The sequence below is a fragment of the Rhinatrema bivittatum genome, chromosome 2, assembly GCF_901001135.1.
Source record: "Rhinatrema bivittatum chromosome 2, aRhiBiv1.1, whole genome shotgun sequence".
NCBI classification, from domain to species: domain Eukaryota; kingdom Metazoa; phylum Chordata; class Amphibia; order Gymnophiona; family Rhinatrematidae; genus Rhinatrema; species Rhinatrema bivittatum.
Window position 1 is genome coordinate 65,898,828 of NC_042616.1, and position 19,786 is coordinate 65,918,613.

At 46.5% G+C, this 19,786-nt stretch overlaps 1 protein-coding gene across 1 annotated transcript in view; it reads right to left on the minus strand.

Annotated features, from left to right (window-relative positions):
- Positions 1-4,901: 4,901 nt before the first annotated feature.
- JMJD4 (jumonji domain containing 4) overlaps positions 4,902-19,786 on the minus strand; it is a 45,452-nt gene continuing 30,567 nt past the window's right edge. The window contains exons 5-6 of the mRNA XM_029588277.1: positions 11,065-11,211; positions 4,902-6,422 (exon numbers count right to left, since the gene is read on the minus strand). Of these exons, the coding sequence (XP_029444137.1) occupies positions 6,105-6,422; positions 11,065-11,211 (465 nt within the window). The 3' untranslated portion in view covers positions 4,902-6,104. The remainder of the gene's footprint in view (positions 6,423-11,064; positions 11,212-19,786) is intronic.

Consider the following 19,786-nt stretch of genomic DNA (forward strand, 5'->3'; position numbering starts at 1 on the left):
GAAATAGGTACGTGGCCGGGATCTTTCTAAAATGCACAGGGCCCGGCCACGCACGAATCCCCCGGTATAGGCACTTGCAGGTGATCGAAAATTCGGGCGTTTATGTATCATTTTGACAGCATATATAAAAATGTTCATGCCAATAAAGTTATCAGCATTTCTTTACTCCAGGCTCATTCTCACGCCCTCCTCTCCTGTTCTCTGTGTGCTGCCAGGGAGGGGAAGGACTGAAGCAGAAAACAGAGTACCTTCTCTGCTTGGGGGGGGAGGGCAGCCCTGGAGTCAGGGAAGGAAGATGGTATTGAATGAGGGGAGGTAAGGAGAACATAAAGTGTGAGTGTATGTGAGGGCTGTATCGTCCATCTCCCTCATTTCAAAGTCACCACAACTGAAATGTTGTAGGATATATTCCTTCTGGGGATCTGGCATGCAGAAGAGTAGGGGGGGAAGGGGGGGACCACTGCTATGTACAGGAGCTGGAAATTCTGGTCCTGCCTGCTGCTACCAGAGGAGCCTGCACTCACCTAGGCCAAGACACAGCCATCAGAGGAGGAACTGTCGGAGCATTCAGCTGACCTGGAAACCACTGCTGGTAGGACTCCTCGGGTCTATATGGAGTATCAGAACTGCCAAGGGGAAGCAATTTTTAGCACATGCACCTCCCCCCCCCCCAATCCTCCTATCCTACTGCACCCTCTCATGGCCCAGCACACTTTAAAAAAAACAAACTTTTAATAAATTATTTCATCCATAGTCTCTCACCCACACAGCAACCACAGCTTCTTTCCCCGTTCTTCTGTGCTTGCCTCTCTCTTCTCCTGTGACTGACTCATCTCACTCTTCCTTTCCTTTCCCTCCTTGCCTCCCTGTGTCTCTACCCTCTCCGTGTCCTTCTTTCCTCCCTCCCTTATACCCCATCTGTCTCCTCTTCCCCTGAACCTTCTTGTTTCTTCTCCCTGCCCTGTGTATCTCTGCCACTACTAGTACTACTACTACTACTAGCGCCTACCTTTGGGTAGGCACTAGTTTCTGCCGGCACCGGGAAAGTGCACAGAAAAACAGTAAAAACTGCTTTTCTGTGCACCCTCCAACTTAATATCATGGCAATATTAAGTCGGAGGTCCCGAAGAGTAAAAAAAGTAAAAAAAAAAATTTTAAATGGGCCGGCGGCTGTTAGGCCGAAAACCGGACGCTCTATTTTGCTGGCGTCTGGTTTCCATGCCCGTGGCTGTCAGCGGGCTCGAGAACCGACGCCGGCAAAATTGAGCGTCGGCTGTCAAACCTGCTGACAGCCGCCGCTCCTGTCAAAAAGGAGGCGCTAGGGACACTTTTGCCCATTTCTACCGCACCACCTAATTTAAATACAGAATCGCGCGCACTGGCGAGTGGCCTGTGCGTGCACCGGGAGAGCAGGCGTTCGTCTGCTCTCCCGCGGACTTTACTGAATTGGCCCGATAGGTAGAATACAAGGGAGAGTTAAGTGCCCATCAGGCACTGCATAAAGAATCAAATAGTTTAAGAAGAGTTTAGTAAAAGGATTAAACTGGGACTAAGTGCTGATAACATATATTCTAACCACCTATAGTGGGAAGAGCTGGGATGTAAAAGAGGATTGAAGCACATTCAATCTAAGTAATTAGAGTAACTGAGAAGGAAGTCAAGTGATAAAAAAAAAAGAGTGCTTCCAAAAAATTGAGAGACCTTACTGGAGAAGGAAGGTCACAAGTTTATTAATCTTGCTATCTTATTATTTATTAACTAATTGAAATCCAAATTGAAGCTGAAAATACTGTTGTCATCTAATCACCTATCAGTTGCTTCTCAGTGTGTTTTTCAGATGAGAGACCGTGACAACCATCAGTGCTGTGTACAGAAGTCGGAGAAGGGCAAGAAATGGGTATAAGAACTATTGTTCGCCCCCACATAGACTCCTGGAACTCCAACTGTTAATGCTATCTGTGGAAAGAGAGAATGGGTAAAGAGGAGTTAAGAGCTGATAGGTGCCATCCTTTTTTCTTTTATATGTCCCTGGGTACCAGTGAAGGGATCCGTCCCACCCAGGGTTTACATACATGACAAGAGTCTGTGGGAAGTGTAGTTATTGTACAAAAGCACTTAAGATTTAAAAGCAGCTTCAAAAAGTTGACATTTTAAACTGGATTTGAATACGGCCAGAGAAGGAGCATGATGCATGGATTCATGAAGTCTATTCCAGGCCTATGGCACAAGAAGGTAGAAAGCACAGAGTCAGCAGTTGGTAGTGGCAGAGAAGAAAGGGTGTAGGGATAGAGAAGAATTGTCAAGAGGAGCTGCAGAATGAATGCATTTACAAGTGAGTAAGAGAAGCTGGAACTGTATGAGGGAGAAAGCAAGGATCCAGTACAGCAACCTCAGGAGTTACATGGTCATAGCAGCACTGATGGAAGATTAGTCCTGCAACCGAATTTTGAATAGATTGCAATGGAACAATACAGTTCATCAGGAGACCAGCAAAGAGGAAGATGCAGTAGTCTTAAGTGGCAGGTGATAAGAGTAGATTATTCTGCATGCTCGGAATGGAAGGGATATATTTTTGCAATGTTACAGAGGAAGAAGTGACACACTTTAGCAGTGTCTGGAATGTACATAGAGGAGAGAGGCATCAAAGATGAACCCCAAGGCTAGGGGCTGAGAAAACTGGGAGGATGAATACAATCCACAGAGATAAAGAGGGAAAGCCATCCTCTTCTGTACTGTATCTATTTCTTCCTCCCTTCAGCTCCTTCCTCCCTTCCTTGAGTCCCAGCACACAAAGGGCCTGACCAAGAGACCCCTTTGCTGCTGGAGCTTTAGGGATCTGTATGAGTGGGCTGGGCCCCACCTCCTCTCCCCATTGCTACTAATCAGAACATGAGAAGGGATGTGGGGGCCACAGGAGACACAGTACAGCTCTCTGCTGCAAGGTGCCAAATCTGCCCTGCCTCCCGCTCTCCAACCAGAAATATACCTATGGCCCTGCTATATTTAGCAAATGCACTTTTACTACTTAAAAACTCTTTATTCAAGTTTTTAATATATAAATGCACCTTTAAAATGATTTTGGGTAATGTGTGTATATACACACTAAGGGGTGCATTTTCAAAGGGTTACACTCACGGCCCTGAGAAGCACACAGTCTCTATTTCTCTTTGCCGCAAGCGGCATAGGCCCTGCTTGCTGCACCACATGGCTGCCCTTTGGCTCCCCCTATGGCTCGGCACCCTAGGCGACCGCCGAAGTTCGCCTAATGGACGCACCGGCCCTGAAAGACAATAATGCACAAGAAGTCTTTTTTAAAGGAAAGAAAATTGTAGAACTAAGGGTCATGATATGAAGTTTCAAGGAGGTAGGTAGACTCAGGAAAAAGATCAGGAAATATGTTTTCAGAAAAAGAATGGTAGATGCCTGGAATGCCCTCCTGGAACAAGTGGTGGAAGCTAAAATATTAATGGACTTCAAGAAGTTATGGGATAAGAACAAAGGATCCTTACTTGTAAAAAAATGAAGGGATAGCAGAAGCATGGCCTAGAGGTGTTACGTCCATCGGTCACAGACAGCTGCGACCGCTCTGCCTCACCTCTTTTTTGCCTTTCACCTCCTCCGCCTCCGGTGCCAAGTGCCGAAACCTTCGGCGACTCCAACTCAGCATGGGCATCCCCGTGGCCTCCTAGGGTGTGCGCGCACACGCTACCTACACTTATCTACACGTCATGGTGGGAACCTTGGGGGCATCCCCACCGCATGACGTCAATACCTCCGGGTATTTAAGCCTCCGCTCTGCTACTAACAAACGAGTTAGCATGGACTTCGGTTTAGCTACTCTGATCGCTTCTAAGTTTAGACTCCTCACTACCCTCCGGGGTATCTTGCTCCTGCAGAAGCTCTGGGCACCGGCTCCTTGGGGGCCTCTCGCTTCCAACTACCCTTCGGGGTTTCTACTAACTTAAGATAACCGCTTAAGTTATCTTAAGTTAAAACAGGATTATTTGCGCTTCCAGGTGCTCGCTCCTCGAGGACCTATCCAGCACCATAGACTTCGGGTCCCACCTTCATCATCTACCAGGAGGATTCCTGTACTACTCTTCAGTGAGTACCTCTATGTTCCAGCTCTTCATTTCCACCTACCAGGTTTGGCTTATTCCGCTCTGCTCTGTAGAACACTACCACCCTTGTACATCTGGGTGAGACGTCTACCTCTGTGACTGTCTGAGCGTATTGGCACCTTGCTGGACTTCAGTGCCATATCTTCCTGCACAATTACCATCTACCTACAGCAGTACAATAAAGCGTTTCATCTCCAGTGTCTGCTCTCTGAGTCTAGCCTATCGCTGTGGTTCCCCATGGGAGGAGTCATCGCCACTGCAACTAAGAGTCCACGCTATGCCTCAAATCCAACAAGTGGCTCCACTGCCCACTGGGGTAGACAAGGGGCAACCTGCATAGATGGCGGTTATGACTCGCAAAGCAGTGGCATCAGTGCAATGGGCTTCCAAAAAGGCAATTAAGTAAGAGGCAGTTATGGCCTTCACAAGCTATGTTTACAAGAAGGGTAACTTGCATGGAGTAGTTGTTACGACCCAAACAGCAATGGCATGACTGCATTGGGCTTCCAGGAAGCCCGCAGACTTAAATCCCAAACTTCAATGGGCATAGAGAGGTCAGATGTTTTGGTCAATGGTTTACTAACTTTAGTAGCTTTGTGGATTATTTAAACATTTGGTAATAAACCATGGAAGGAGACCTGAATATTGGAGTTAATGTTGGCACTATAAGATGAAGGATGAGAAGGCCTGAAATGGCTTACCAGTGGAGGCTATTTCAGGACAGCTTGGGACTGATATGCAATCTGCCAAGGAGAACAGTTGTTGAAGATAGTGAAATAAAAATCTTTTAAATAAATATGAACAGCAGTGGTAGGAAAGAAGTTGAAAGTTCAAGAAAAAAACATGAGGTGGGGAACTGATGTTGTGTTGAGTATCAGAATTTATATGCACATCTGGACAAACTGGATGAACCAATTTGTTTTTTTTCCTGTCATCATTTATGATTTTACTATGCCTTTGTTGAGTAAGGCCCCTTACTTTCCCACTATTACTGTGAAAAATTTCATAATTTTAAGCTAATTCTTCCTTACACCACCTTAAGCATTATCCAAAACAGTGGGGTCTTTGAACTTTGAAGAGCCTCCTTATTTATCACATATGCAACTTGCTGGAAGGTCACAGTTTCAGCAGAGAAAAGTTCAAATGGTTTCATCCTAATGTTCCCTTCTGCCTGATCTTTTCCAAGTTACAGAGAGTTCTGAATATTTATATTCCCCAGACACAACCCCATTGTTCTTTCTTTAGATCAAAAAAGGGATCTATGTGTCCTCAAAATCTAATGCTCAACATCTCTGGCTACTACTTAGGTTGGTTTAGTGACAGGCGTAGAGTCCGCAAAGAAACCATCCCACTCTGTTTTCATTGCCATCATCTTTCTCCTTTTATCTTCTAAACTAGAACATTTGCTTAGTCTAGGTGCTTGAGTCCCTCCATCCTCACCCATTGTCTCTGCTAAGGGCCTTATTCTAGGTTATATCTGTGAAATGCAAGCTGTGGTTTTCAAGCCTTAGGCAATTTATAAGTCCTATCACTATGCTATATTTCTATAAAATCCTGGTGGGCAACGCTCCATCAAAGTATGCTGTTTGAGTACGAGGGATTGTTGTGTAGGAAGGGCAATGCAGAGACTGCAGGAAGAAACAACATTGGGTCAGAGCATCCATCTGTAGGGTGACTATGCATATGCTGGTCCTCTAAGTGTCACAACCTGCAAAGAATCCAGCTTTCTCCAGTACAAATATGGCTGATAGAATGCCACAACTGGAGGGGGAAGGTAAATTAGACGCAGGAAAACACCTTGAATGATTAAAAGGCTAAAATAGGCCACATAGTTTGCAAATATTCTGTGCAATTCAACTGAATCAACTGGATATCATGAAACAATAAAATAATAAATAGGGTAACTAGAACAAAGTTGCAATGGTCTAGTGTCATGGAAAAACCACACAATAAAATTAGAACACTGTGTGAGCTAATTCACAGTTACATATCATTTATTCTGCATGCATTAATGCAGTGTATCGTTTTTTGCAAACGGTGCAATAATTCCAGAGGCGCAGGAGAAAAGGATTCCATCTCCAGCTTCTTAAAGTCCTCATTGGCAATCAACGCTGCCAGAACATCTGCTGTCCTGCTTACATCATAGAGTGCATGCAGAGGTCCCAGACTAGAGCCAGAGCAGCTGTGTACATCCCTTCCAGCAGAGTAATCTTGCAAGACACGGATCCTGTTCTCTGCAATTACTGTGAGGAACGTGTAAAACTCCTTATAATCTATACCTGTGCAAGATTTCATGATTACCTGGAAAGAAAAAAGGGGGGAAAGGAATTCAATGCTCATGAAAACGCTTGCTTTCCATATCCTATCTAAGTACTTCAGCATATGGCCATGCATGTTACATTTCAGAAACACTGTTTGCTAAACTCTTTTACAGCATCCATGTTTGAATTCTATTGGGTGTTTTGTTTTTTTTTTTTATACGGAGGTCTGCCCTGAGTGCCTCACAAAAGGTTTGTTAAAAACAATCACAGTACTGAATCAAATGGAAGAGGATGAGAGAGATAGCTGGATGGAGTATTTAGATGTCAGCAAAAGCAAGTCAACAATAATATGTTTTTAACTGAGACTGAAAGATGGGTGAGTTAGGGGCTTCTTGTATTGCTGAAGGTAGGTTATTCCCCAGAAGAAGAAGGAGTGGGAAGAGAAAATGCCTGAAAACATGAAGTGCAGAGAAGGTTCCAGTGCTGGGAATTAAATGTGCGAATATAACAGCAGCAACTATAATCCGGCATGCGTTAACAGTATCACGTTAAAATAGTCCAGTCAATGTTAGATGCACCAAATGTCACAAAACAAACAAATGTCTAGGTACACAAAGCCTTTAACGTTTTCTGTTACTGGCATCCATTAATCAAATGTAGACTATGTGAGTTTTATGCTTAACAATAAACAAGGTAGGCAAGATTTAGCACTGCAGGTATTTATATATGAAATGCAGAAGCAGGGCATGATCTTAATGAGTTCAGATTGGGAAGTGTGACGTGAGCTGGCAACTTGCACAACTTGGGGAACTCTTGCTAACTGGTTAGGTTGCTAGGTTTTCCTTCTGATCATCCTGCCTGAGGAACCTTGCTATCAGGCCAATACAGTAAAGCGCGGCAGCAGTTACCCTGTTTCTAACCCGCAGTGTACTCACAATTTGGCCGCGCAAGTCTAACCCGTGATTCACTATCTGTTTTCACCGATCCTTACCGCTTCTTTAACTTGACGTGTATCCCTTTCCGCCCGTGGCATGTATATATGTAAACAATCGGATTAGCTATTCCCTCCCATACAGTAACGTGCGCCCCGACTATCGCCTTTTTAACCTGCTAATTTACCACCTACCCTGACCCTGGCGTTAGTGTGGTGAACTTAGCCGCCCAGTCCCAAACCAAACCAACCCAATCCAAGCATCAGGCAAGCCCCAGCAGAGAGAGACGAAATTTCACAGTCCCAAACCAAACCAACCCAATCCAAGCCCCAGCAGAGAGAGACGAAATTTCACAGTCCCAAACCAAACCAACCCAATCCCCAGCAGAGAGAGACGAAATTTCACAGTCCCAAACTTTCCCTCAGCCCCCGCTCACCTGCCCTGGCTGCGGCCACGCAAGCCCCCAGCAGCAGCAGTAGAAGGGCGTAGAGAGAGAGCGGCTTCAGCAGCCCCGCCGGCGAAGGTAAATACGCGCACGCCTGTAGGTCCAATATGGGCGCTCAAGGCAGCGAAGGCGCATGCGCACACGCCGTGCCCTCCGACATCCAGCCAGTCACGGCGTGTGCGCATGCGCCTTCGCTGCCTTGAGCGCCCATATTGGATGTACAGGCGTGCACGTATTCATTTTCGCCGGCGGGGCTGCTGAAGCCGCTCTCTCTCTACGCCCTTCTACTGCTGCTGGTGGGGGCTTGCGTGGCCGTGGCCAGGGCAGGTGAGCGGGGGCTGGGGGAAAGTTTGGGGCTGTGAAATTTCGTCTCTCTCTGCTGGGGCTTGGATTGGGTTGGTTTGGTTTGGGACTGTGAAATGTCATCTCTCTTGTCTATCCGAAGGAGGGTGCTTTGTTGCGCTCCCTGCCTCCGATCGCCAGCTGCTGGGGCTTGCTGGCGCCGGGAGCTCAAGGCAGCGGGATCTGTAGGAGAACCATCTACTTCCTGGTACCTGTCATTTCAAAAGTCATTTGAAATGTTTGAAATGACAGGTACCAGCGCACCCAGGATTGCGCTTCATGGATGCGCGCTGGACGCGGTTTGCATGCCAGTATCGCGCGGTATGTGATCTGAACCGTGCGTACGGCAAACGCGGGTGTGCCTGGCACTAATGCACCTCTTTCTACCGCACCTAACTGTATCGGCCTGTATAACAGGAAGTGGACAGTCAAAGAAAATCACCAAAAGGAACATAAGATATGCCATATTGGGTCAGACCAAGGGTCCATCAAGCCCAGTATCCTGTCTCCAACAGTGGCCAAGCCAAGTTGCATGTATCTGGCAAGTACCCAAATATTATATAGATCCCATGCTACTAATGCACTCTACAACGACAAGTTTAACTGGCTGAACGCGACCCTCCATTTTTACAACCCACAAAGGAACCTCCGCTCCACCACACCGGACTCATCCCAATTCCTTCACCAAAAGTAACACCTGACCACAATACGAGAATTCGCCCTATCTGTGGCCGGACCCTCACTCAGGAACAACTTACTGACACATCAAAGATTGGAACCAACAACGCAATCCTTCAAAAAACCTCAAAACATGACTCTTCCAAAAAGCCTTCCCGACAACTACCTAATGCCCATCTACCAACTGCACTAAGATGAACCTCACTTCCCCTTCAGACCTTCTGGTTAGCCCTCCATTCCTACCCCCCTAGACCACCAACAGCACCACACTCCTCACTAATTTCAAGGTTCCCTACTACCTATTAACACACACACAAACACAGCAATTACCAACCTCATCTCCACTTGAATGTCCGCAATGTTATCTCTTGATCATATTTATATACTTTATAAATTACACTATGGCAATCTACAGACACTTGTACTACTCAGTGTCAAATTTGCTATTCTCCATGCTACTCCAGCTAGACATTGAAAACAATGTTGCTTTTGTTTCATTTTAATCCATTGTAAATTATATCCTATTTATTGTAAGTTATATTATATTATCTTCTTATACTATAAAATACTCTGTAGGACATAATGTTGTTCCCGTTTCAGTTTAAATTTTACTGTAAGAATTATTTTGAAGTTACAATGTAAAATAAGAAGGCCTCGACTTCTTAGAACCCCAGTTGCAATGTAAACCGATGTGATATTCCAGATCGAACACAGATATATATAAAAACAAACAAGTAAATAAATAAATAAATAATGCCAGCAACAAGCAGTGCCTATTCCCTATTGATTAATAGCGTTTTATGGACTTCTCCTGCAGGAACGTATCCAAACTTTTTTTTTAAACCCAGCCACACTAATTGCCTTAACCACATCCTCTGGCAATGAATTCCAGAGCTTAATTGTGCATTGAGTGAAAAAGAATTTTCTCCAATTTGTTTTACCTGTGCTACTTGCTAACTTCATGGAGTATCCCCTAGTCCTTGTATTATCCGAAAGAGTAAATAACTGATTCACACTTACCAGTTCAAGTCCTTTCATGATTTTGTAGACCTCTATCATATCCCCACCTCAGCCATCTCTTCTCCAAGCTGAACAGCCCTAAACTCTTCAGCCTTTCCTCATAGGGGAACTGTGCCATACTATCTATCATTTTTGTTGCCTTTCTCTGTACTTTCTCCAGTGCAATTATATCTTTTTTGAGATATGGCGACCAGAATTGAACACAGTAAGGACGGTGAAGGGTGGAGATGGGGAACAGAAGAATCAGGGAAGACAAACAGGGTCAACATTTGACTCTTTGTTTCAGAAACTTCCAACAGTTTGCAAACTATCCAGAAATTCTGTGAAACTGTGTATATTGTCTCTGGTGTAAGGCTGAAATCTGATCAACCATCTCAATCTGACTAAGGTCAGATCTATGGAGAACCACATTTTCACCTAAATCTGAAGTCAGGAGGAAGAGACAGGTGTAACACAAAAGACAAAGCTCAAGTCACAGTCAACTCTATCATTCCTCCTACATACAATAGTCATTCTGCCTATGTACAGCCCTATTAGCAGAACGGCAACACAGGAGGACGTCAATCCAGGTGCAGCCTACCAAGTGTAACAGCATCCTCAGGCTGTGATATTCCATGGGGCTTACTTCATTGTGAACGATCACAATGCTCTTGTGCTGTACTCCTGTTATTACAACTCAGACAAGACCTTTTATCATTACACTGCATAGCACTGGTATTGCACTCTTAGAAAAATGGCCGGCTGCCAAAAACTAGATGCATGGGAGAGAGGCTGCGCTGCTCCAGGAAGAGCACTGTATCATCATAATCGTAAAACATAGATAGGGACCTTCGTTTTCAGTTCATTTTGCCTGGGAGTTTCAATGTTAGAACAAAAAGAAAGCAGTGGAAAAGCTAACTATGCCACTGATTTTGCTCCGGTGTATTTATAAAAAAAAGTCATTTTTCCACTGATTGTTTTTATCACATTGAAACTCCCAGGCAAAATAAAATAAAAACTGAAAACAAAGGTCCCTAAGCATAGAATTCTTGACAAATTGTGAACTCCCTTTATGGAGTCTCGGGATGTGTCTTGTCCGTTGCATTAACATACTCAACGGAGACGGGAATGAGATGTTCCTTTGTTCTGAGGCAATGAAAGCAGAAGAAGGACTTCCTTTGAAGAGAATGATAAGGAGTAAGCAGCCATGTATTTGTTGTATGCAAGCTTTCCAGTTTTCCCATGCCCACGCGTGCGTCGTTGCTGGGCTGGGATAGGGGAATTACCTGGCAGTGCGGGTGCCAGTCATGCATAGTCTCTCGCCACTCCCCGATTTCCTGCTGCACCGCTTCCAGCTCTCGCTGCAGGAAATTCCACATGTGAGCCACATTGCAGCCATTCACCCAGTTGTGGTTAATAGAAATAGTGTCTTCCTGGGGAAAAAAAAAAAAAAGATGACACACTGTTACATGAAAGGAAATGGAAACAAAGTCTTTATTTTCTGGCATAAGGTAGCAATGCAAAGCCCAAATAGGTCTTCACCATATGCAGAAAAAAAGTAGTGGGAACGAAGATGGTAAAATTATTTGTAAATTTAAAATTAAATTAAAAACAAAAACCCACAGCTGTGCTGGCAAGCAAAATGAAAATGGATCAAAATTTTAAAGGTACAGAATTAGTGCTGGAAAACTATTTTTAGCTCAACTAAAATGTACATTTATATACCATCTTTCCAGAACACAGGTGAAGGTGGAATTACAATATATTAAAAAACAATACACCATTATGTAAAAGTACAGAAACTAAATTCATATTATGATAAACCTCCCTCATGCTTTATTGTACATTACTATATGAAGGTACATGGTATTGTTTGTTCTGTTTTATGTGTATAATTATGTATGTAAATTGTAACTTGCAGAGAATCCTGAAGATCTGCAGAATGCAAGAAATGTAAATAAAATAAATACATTTCAGGGGCACTGGTGCAAAGTCCATGGCTATCTTCAACCTGGGGGATTTTAACACCTCATTTTCAAAGCAGCAGTAAAGCAGCGCGCTCTTTTCCTTCAAAAATTATCCCCAGAAAGCTAACGTGCGCACATTTATACCTGCTAAGCCATAAGGGCAGAGTTCCAAGAAAAAAAAATAAATTCAAAAAGCGTGCGCAGAAATGCAAACTCCTCTCCCCGCCTGTCCCTGGGACCATCTCCCCGCACTGCGAGTAAAGTTACGGGCAGAGCAGCACTGCGCCCATCCTCTTCCCCGCACACCGTAGAGGGTAAACTTTCCAAAACACCATTCCTGTGGGGAAAGCACTGTTTTGCCCGTGGAAATGGCCTTCAAAAAAAACAAAACAATGCCCCCCCCCCCAAGAATAATTTTTCAAAGGCATCTCTGCGGGCAGAACAGTGCTTTACCACAGCAATGGGCTTTCAGGAAGTTGCCTGCCCTGTAAGCGGGTAAAAATCAAGGGGCGGATTTTCAGAGCCCTGCTCGCCTAAATCCGCCCAAAACCGGGCGGTTTTAGGCGAGCAGGGCCCTGCGCGCCGGTATGCCTACATTCAAAGAGGCCTACCGGCGCGCGCAGACCCCGGGACTCGCGTAAGTCCCGGGGTTTTCGGAGGGGGGCGTGTCGGGGGCGTGCCCAGTCGTCGCGGCGTTTCGGGGGCGTGTCGGCAGCGTTTTGGGGGCGGGTACGGGGGCGTGGCTACGGCCCGGGGCGGTCCGGGGGCGTGGCCGCGCCCTCTGTACCCGCCCCCAGGTCGTGGCCCGGCGCACAGGAGGCCCGCTCGCGCGCGGGGATTTACTTCTCCCTCCGGGAGGCGTAAATCCCCGGAGAAAGGTAAGGGGGGGGTGTAGACAGGGCCGGGCGGGTGGGTTAGGTAGAGGAAGGGAGGGGAAGGTGAGGGGAGGGCGTTAGAGGATTCCCTCCAAGGCCGCTCCGATTTCGGAGCGGCCTTGGAGGGAACGGGGGTAGGCTGCGCGGCTCGGCGCGCACCGGCTATACAAAAATCGATAGCCTTGCGCGCGCCGATCCAGGTTTTTAGCAGATACGCGCGGCTCCGTGCGTATCTGCTAAAATCCAGCGTACTTTTGTTTGCGCCTGGAGCGCAAACAAAAGTAGGCCTATTTGCGCTGTTTAAAAATCTACCCCATAATGCGTAGCTCCAGTATTCCCCTAACTTTACCAGCATTGTGAAGAAATGTTCATGGGGGGGGTGAGGGCAGCGGGGTTCGGAACCATGCGCCTGATTTTGGAATTTCAAAAGTACGCACATAGCTTTTTTTTCGGCAAAGCAGCGGGTAGAAATGTGCGCAGATACCTTTCCTTAGGTAGTTTTCAAAATGAGAGCCTGCGCATACTTTCACTTTACAAATTAGTGCAAATTCTGCAAGTAAAAAGTACCCGCAGACTATGCACTTGCCTAGCCAGTATTAAAACTGCCCCCAAAATTCAATTAAAACGACCCTGAATAGCAACATAAAATTGTCCAAAAGAAAATACGAGACTTAATAGTCTTGTTCACTTTATAAACAGAATCTTGACAGCAGAAAAAGACCAGTTATCCTTTCTAGTCTGCCCATCCATACCAGCTATTCAGCTTTACAATCCCTGCCCACTCCCTCAGACATCCCCACTGCTTTTCCCATGCTTTCGTGAATTTGGATACTGTCCTTGTCTCTACCACCTCTACTGGGAAGCTGTTCCATGCATCCACCACCCTCTCTGTAAAGAAATATTTCCTTCGATTACTCCTGGGTCTACTCCTCTCACCCTCATCCCATGACCCTTCATTTTAGGACCTCCTTTTCACTGAAGGAGGTTCGCCTCTTGTGCATGGAAACCTTGGAGGTATTTAAACATCTGTATCATATTTCTCCTATCTTGCCTTTTCTATAGGGTATGCATGTTTAGATCTTTAAGTCTATTCCCATATTTATTTATTTATTTATTTAATGGCTTTTATATACCGACGAATCAGTCCGAGGAGTGGTCAAAGAAGCAAGGGTCAAGTTCCAGAGGTCAGGCAAGGTCGAAGAGCAGGCTGAGGTTTTAGGCAGGCAAGGAACAAGCTGAGGTCTTTGGCAGGCGGCAGGCAGGTCAGGAACAAGCTGAGATCTTTGGCAGGCGGCAGGCAAGCAGGGAGAGGTCAGGAACAAGCTGAGGTCTTTACCAGAAAGTCAGTCTGAGGTAAGACCAGGGAGACGAACAACGAACACAGGAACAAGCAGGGGGGGATTTTAACACCTCATTTTCAAAGCAGCAGTAAAGCAGCGCGCTCTTTTCCTTCGAAAATTATCCCCAGAAAGCTAACGTGCGCACATTTATACCTGCCATAAGGGCAGAGTTGGTGTTGAAAGTAGTTCCAGAGGACTGGAGATGGGCAGATGTGCTTCCTATTTGTTACGCACCCCACCCATGGTCGTCCTGCGCATGGGACCGCTCACCTTTGGGGGTCACACAGCGGGTCCCGGTCCTGTCTCTCTCGCGGCCCTTGCAAGTCCGGCTAGGCCCTGGTGTCCCGCGGCGGCGGTTGCCGGGCTTTCAGTCGCGCGCCGGGCCTCACGCAAGGCCTTGGCGTCTCAGCAGCTAGCCACGCCCCTACAGGCACACGGACCAGCTGCCCTGATGTAGGTTCCAGGGTGGGCTTAGTTCCACGGCGCACCCTGATTGAACACTCATGTTATAAGGAAGTTCCTGGCCTCACTTCCTTGCTCCTTCCTCTTACCTGCTAATTTTCTTTTCTGTGGTACCACAGATCAGTCCAGTCTCCTGGGTTTTGCATCCCCTCCAGCAGATGGAGACAGAGAAAGATTTACTGATACTGCCACATAACACAAGGTGCCACCTGCAGTCCCTCAGTATTGACCTGTACCCAAGCCAAAAAATAGAACAAATACCCATACAAAACTAACTACCACCCCTCTGACTGAGCAGTGAAAAATGGAAAAACTGGAACAGAGAACAGTGCCCACATTGAAACCCATGTAGGACTAAGAAAAAACCTGCGCCATTCTTCTGCATAATCATAACAATAAGTCGAGCGGACTCTCCAAACTTCCCCTTTCCTCCAGTGAGTGAGACTCTGGACTGATCTGTGGCACTACAGGAACAAAAATTAGCAGGTATGTGCCCAGATCAGCCAGACTCCTGGATGTACCAAAGCTTCCTTAAATGGGATGGGACCTCAAGAGGCCTGCTCGAAGCACACTGTCCCCAAAGGCAGTGCCTGGTGAAAATGTGCAGAGATTTCCAAGTAGCCGTCCTACAGATTTTTTGTGGTGAAACTTGCTGACACTCGGCACAGGTGGGGAGAGTAAGCCTTTAACCCGTCCGGACAGAGTGACCCTGACACATGTATGCATAACTAATAGGCTCTTTCAACCACCGAGCAATTGTGGCTTTTGACGCCTTATGACCCTTTTTTGTACCACTCCATATCACAAAAAGATGATCTGATAAACAGAAGTTAAGTAACCGCGAGATACCACAACACACACTTCACATCCAAATGTCACAACTCTTAGCCTGAGGCGTAGAAGGATCCAAACCGGGGAAAGATGGAAGTTCCACCGACTGGTTCAAGTGGAATGACAACACCACCTTCAGCAGAAAGGAAGGAACTGTCCTTAAGGAGACCCCAGTATATGAAAATCTCAAAAAAGGCTCTCTACATGACAAGGCCTAAAGCTCTGACATCCAACAAGCCGAACAAATCGCCACAAAAAAAAAACACAACTTCAAATCAGATCCTTCATAGTAGCCCGCTTCAATGGTTCAAATGGCACCGTACACAAGCTCTTAAGGACGACCGTAAAGCTCCAGGAAGGGCAAGGTTTCCTAACCTGAGGATGCACATGCTTTGCTCCCAAGAGAAAGCGCACCACAAATAGATGAGCCACTAGAGACACTCCTCAAACCTTCCCTCGAAGACAGCATTAATACCCTTCAGATCTCTCCTGCAACTGAAGAATTGAGGATCCTTCACATTGCGAGAAGTTGCCAGCAGGTCTAGAAATGGAAGGCCCCAGTGATTCACTATCAGCTGGAATGTCTCGTCTGACAAAATCCATTCTCCTGGGTCCAGACTCTCCCTGCTGTGAAAGACTGCTCTTACATTGTCTTTTCCTGCAATGTGCGAGGCTGAGATCACCTGAAGATGCCTTCTGCCCATTCCATAAGTTGGTCTATCTCCTGTAATACTTGCTGGCTCTTGGTTCCTCCCTGCCAACTGATGTAAGCCACATTATTCGGACCACTCGACCCTGCAGTCTGCTGCTGAACCTCAAGCATGTCAACCAGACCACCCGGGCTTCCAGCCAATTGATGTTCCAGAGAAACTCCTCTGTACTCCAGAGCCCCTGCGCTGTTAGTTCCCGTCAGTGAGTTCCCCAACCTTGGAGGCTCACCACAGTTGTGAGTACCAACCAGTCCGGCAACGTCAAGAAGATTCCCTCTCTCAGATGATCCGCTTGCAACCACCACTGGAGGTGAAAGCAGACTTCCATCGGCAGATGGAGCCGAACCGAATAATCCTGCGACTGCGGGTTCCATCAAGACTGCAGGGAACCCTGAAGTGGATGCATATGTGCACCCATCCATGGCACCACTTCCAGGGTTGCCACCATCAACCAGAGTACCTATAGACAGGACCACTGTCTGGTGTACAGTGCTCACCAAGAGAGAACATGCACCATCCACTTTTGAATACAAGCATCTGGAAGAAAAACTTTGCCCTGCTTCATGTCGAATCGCACACCCAGATACTTCAATGACTGAAATGGCTGAGGACTGCTCTTGGCTAGGTTCACCACCCAACCCAGCTCAGGTAACAAGAAGATCACCTTGCGGGTCACCAGACAGCTCTCTTCCAGATACTTTGCCCAAATCAACCAGTTGTCTAAATCCTCTTTCAGCTCTGCCTCCACCACCATCATAACTTTGGAAAAGGTTCTGGGAGCAGTGGCTAGACCAAAAGGCAGCGCCAGAACCTGATAATTGCAATCCAACACCACAAAATGCAGAAAATGTTGGTGCTCCAATCGGATAGGAATATGGAGGTATGCCTCGGAGAGATCCAAGGAAGTCAGAATCCCCCCAACTATAAGGCCATTATCACTGAATGCAATGTTTCTATATGAAAATGAGTCATCAGCAAATGAAGGTTGACCCCTTTGAGATTCATGATGGGAAGAAAGGAGTCCTCTTTCTTGGGCACAACGTAATAGATGGAATATCAACTCATATTTTCTTGACACATGGGTACTGGAACCACAGCCCTCAGACTGAGGAGCCTTGACAATATACACTCTACTGCCTGCTGCTTCTGTGGGGAGTGGCAGGGTGACACCATGAACATGACCTGAGGAACACTGCAAAACTTCAGCCCATATCCTTCTCATACCACTTCCAGGACCCACTGATCCGATGTGATCTTGACCTACCTCTGATAAGAGAGGTGTCCCCCTATCTCTTGTTCCTGTGAGTGGGTTGGCAAACCTTCATTGGGAGGGTTGGGAGGCTGCACTACCCCCCCTGCCTCACCTGGGCAGTCTGGAACGAAAGGACTGAGACCTGTCAAAAAGCCAGTCCTTTGAAAGGTTGTCCCTCTGTAGGGATGAAAACGCTTAGAACCTCTGAGACGACCCTTCATACCAAAGGGGCGCGGCAATTTCTTCTTATCCTCCAGCAATCAAGGAACCGGAGATTTGCCCCACTTACTGGCCAGCTTCTCAAATTTGCTCCCAAACAAGAACAAACCTTTAAAAGGCAATTTCATAAGGTTAGCCTTGGATGTTGCATCAGCTGACCAATTTTTCAGCCACAACTGGCGTTTGGCCGCTATTACCAAAGCCACTCCTCTGACGAAGGTACGGACCAAATTGCAGCCCGCATCTGCTAAGAAGGTGGCAGTGGATTCCATAACTGCCCTGGAAGTCACTCCAGGATCATTACCTTCCTGAGAGAGAAGCAAACAAGAGCAAGCCACCAGGGAACAACAGCAAGCTATCTGCAAGGTCAATGACACTGCTTCAAATGCTTGCTTAAGGATGGCCTCAATTTTCCTATCATGCACATCCTTTAAAACCGCTCCTCCTTCTACAGGGATAGTTGTCTGCTTAAAGAAGGCACAGTCAAGCGTATCCACTTTCGGGAATTGCAGACGCTCTTTCGCCACTGGATTCAGGGGGCATAGGCCTTCCAAAGTCTGACCCCCTTTAAAATCTGCCTCCGGGGCATCGCATCCAAGATTAATCGATTCTTGAATGGCCTCCATAACTGGGAAAAAACAAAAGGCTTTACGCAAAGAAACCAAATGGGATTTTTCTTCAGCTCAGACACTGTATCTGCTCCAGGAACTCCCAGTATCTTCAACATCTGGGAAATCAAGGGCGGCAATTCATCTCTATGAATTAATCATAACATAGTCTTATACGGTTCTAATCCCAGAAGAATTTCACCATCCTCTAGAGAGTCAGGATCTGCCTCATCAGTGCCCACCGGATTCCTGTCAGGGACAACTGCTGCTCAAGGTGTACTTCAGCGCTTAAATGCAGTACCAGAAGAGGGAGGAGGCCGCTGTCTGAGGAACTGAACTGACAAGATAGGGTGAGGCTGAGGACTGTGCCTGAAGAAAGGATTGCAATCCATGAAAAAATTCTACCCCAGAAAAGGCAGAAGGATCCATGCCAAAAAACAGGAGGCATTTCAGCGGTACCCAATGAGCTGCATTCCCCTACTGAGGAACCAGACAAAGGATTTCCAATATCAAGCGTTTCTTCTGACAGATCTTTACCCATAACCTCATCAGGCTGAGAAGAACCAGGCTTAGTAAAATCAGAGGAAGACCATTCTCCCTGAGCCTCAAAACAGTGCTGGCATAAGTTAAAGGGCACTGCCGGCTTAGACGCCAATATGACAGGCAGCACACAAGGCAAGGTGCTTAGGCTTCTTAGCTATAGGTGCCATTATAATATATATCTCCAAAATTTAGGTATCCAAGAGCTAGGTGTCCCAAGACTAGATGCCACTCAACTTAAGTGCACACAAACGTATTCCTAAATGTGCACCCAGGATAAGCACGCATCCAAGCTGAGTGCCACGTAACCTGGATGCCCGATCAGACTCTCAACTAAGTATCCAAAACCTGAACGCACAAACTGGACGCACACCAGGACACACCGTTAAAAATTACTCTAGAGGGCAGCCGAACGCATAGGCAAAAGCACGCAAAAACAATGTAGCGGCCTAGCCACAAGAGACTGCTCAACCTGCCAGGCTGCCCCCTGTTCCTGAACCTCCTTCGGGGCAGGATGAATGTCAGAATGGCGTGCCGAGCTCGGAGACCAGTAAGGGGAATCTCTGAACAATCCTCCTTCACTGTCTCTGTAAGGTATCTTTTTTTTTTTTTTTTAAACTTATCTGAGCTCAGCCCTTCCTGGCTAAGTATAGAGATGGTCTCCGGCTGCGGGGGGAGAGAGCATATGCCATCACCGCCGCACTCTGCTTCCTGCACCTGCTGCCTTTAAGCTGTACAATCAGCTAAGTTCACGCCGGCTGAAAAGCAAGCTACCGGACCAAGGCACACCTCTGAGGGATCACGGAAATCACCTCAGGAATTCTCAACTGTGGGAGGGACCATCTGGTATCACCATAGGAGAGCGGGACAATAAATTTTCCTTTTAAATTCTCCTAAATTCTCCTTCTAAAATCTGAAACAATCCCCAGCAGGGAGATGCACATCCACCATCTACTGGAGATGGAGAAAACTGGCAGGCTGATTTCACTGCAGAGTATATATATACTGTGATATCAATTTGCTCCGTCTCCATCTGCTGGTAGAGGTGCATGACCTACTGGTTCTGGATTCATCTATTTGGACGCTAAGAAATTGGTTCTTTTGGGGTGAAAGGATCTTAGTGACTGATGCTCGAAGAGAGGAATTGGATAAAGAATGAGGTAGGATGATGGGGAGGGAGAGGATCTCAGAGAAGGGATGTGAA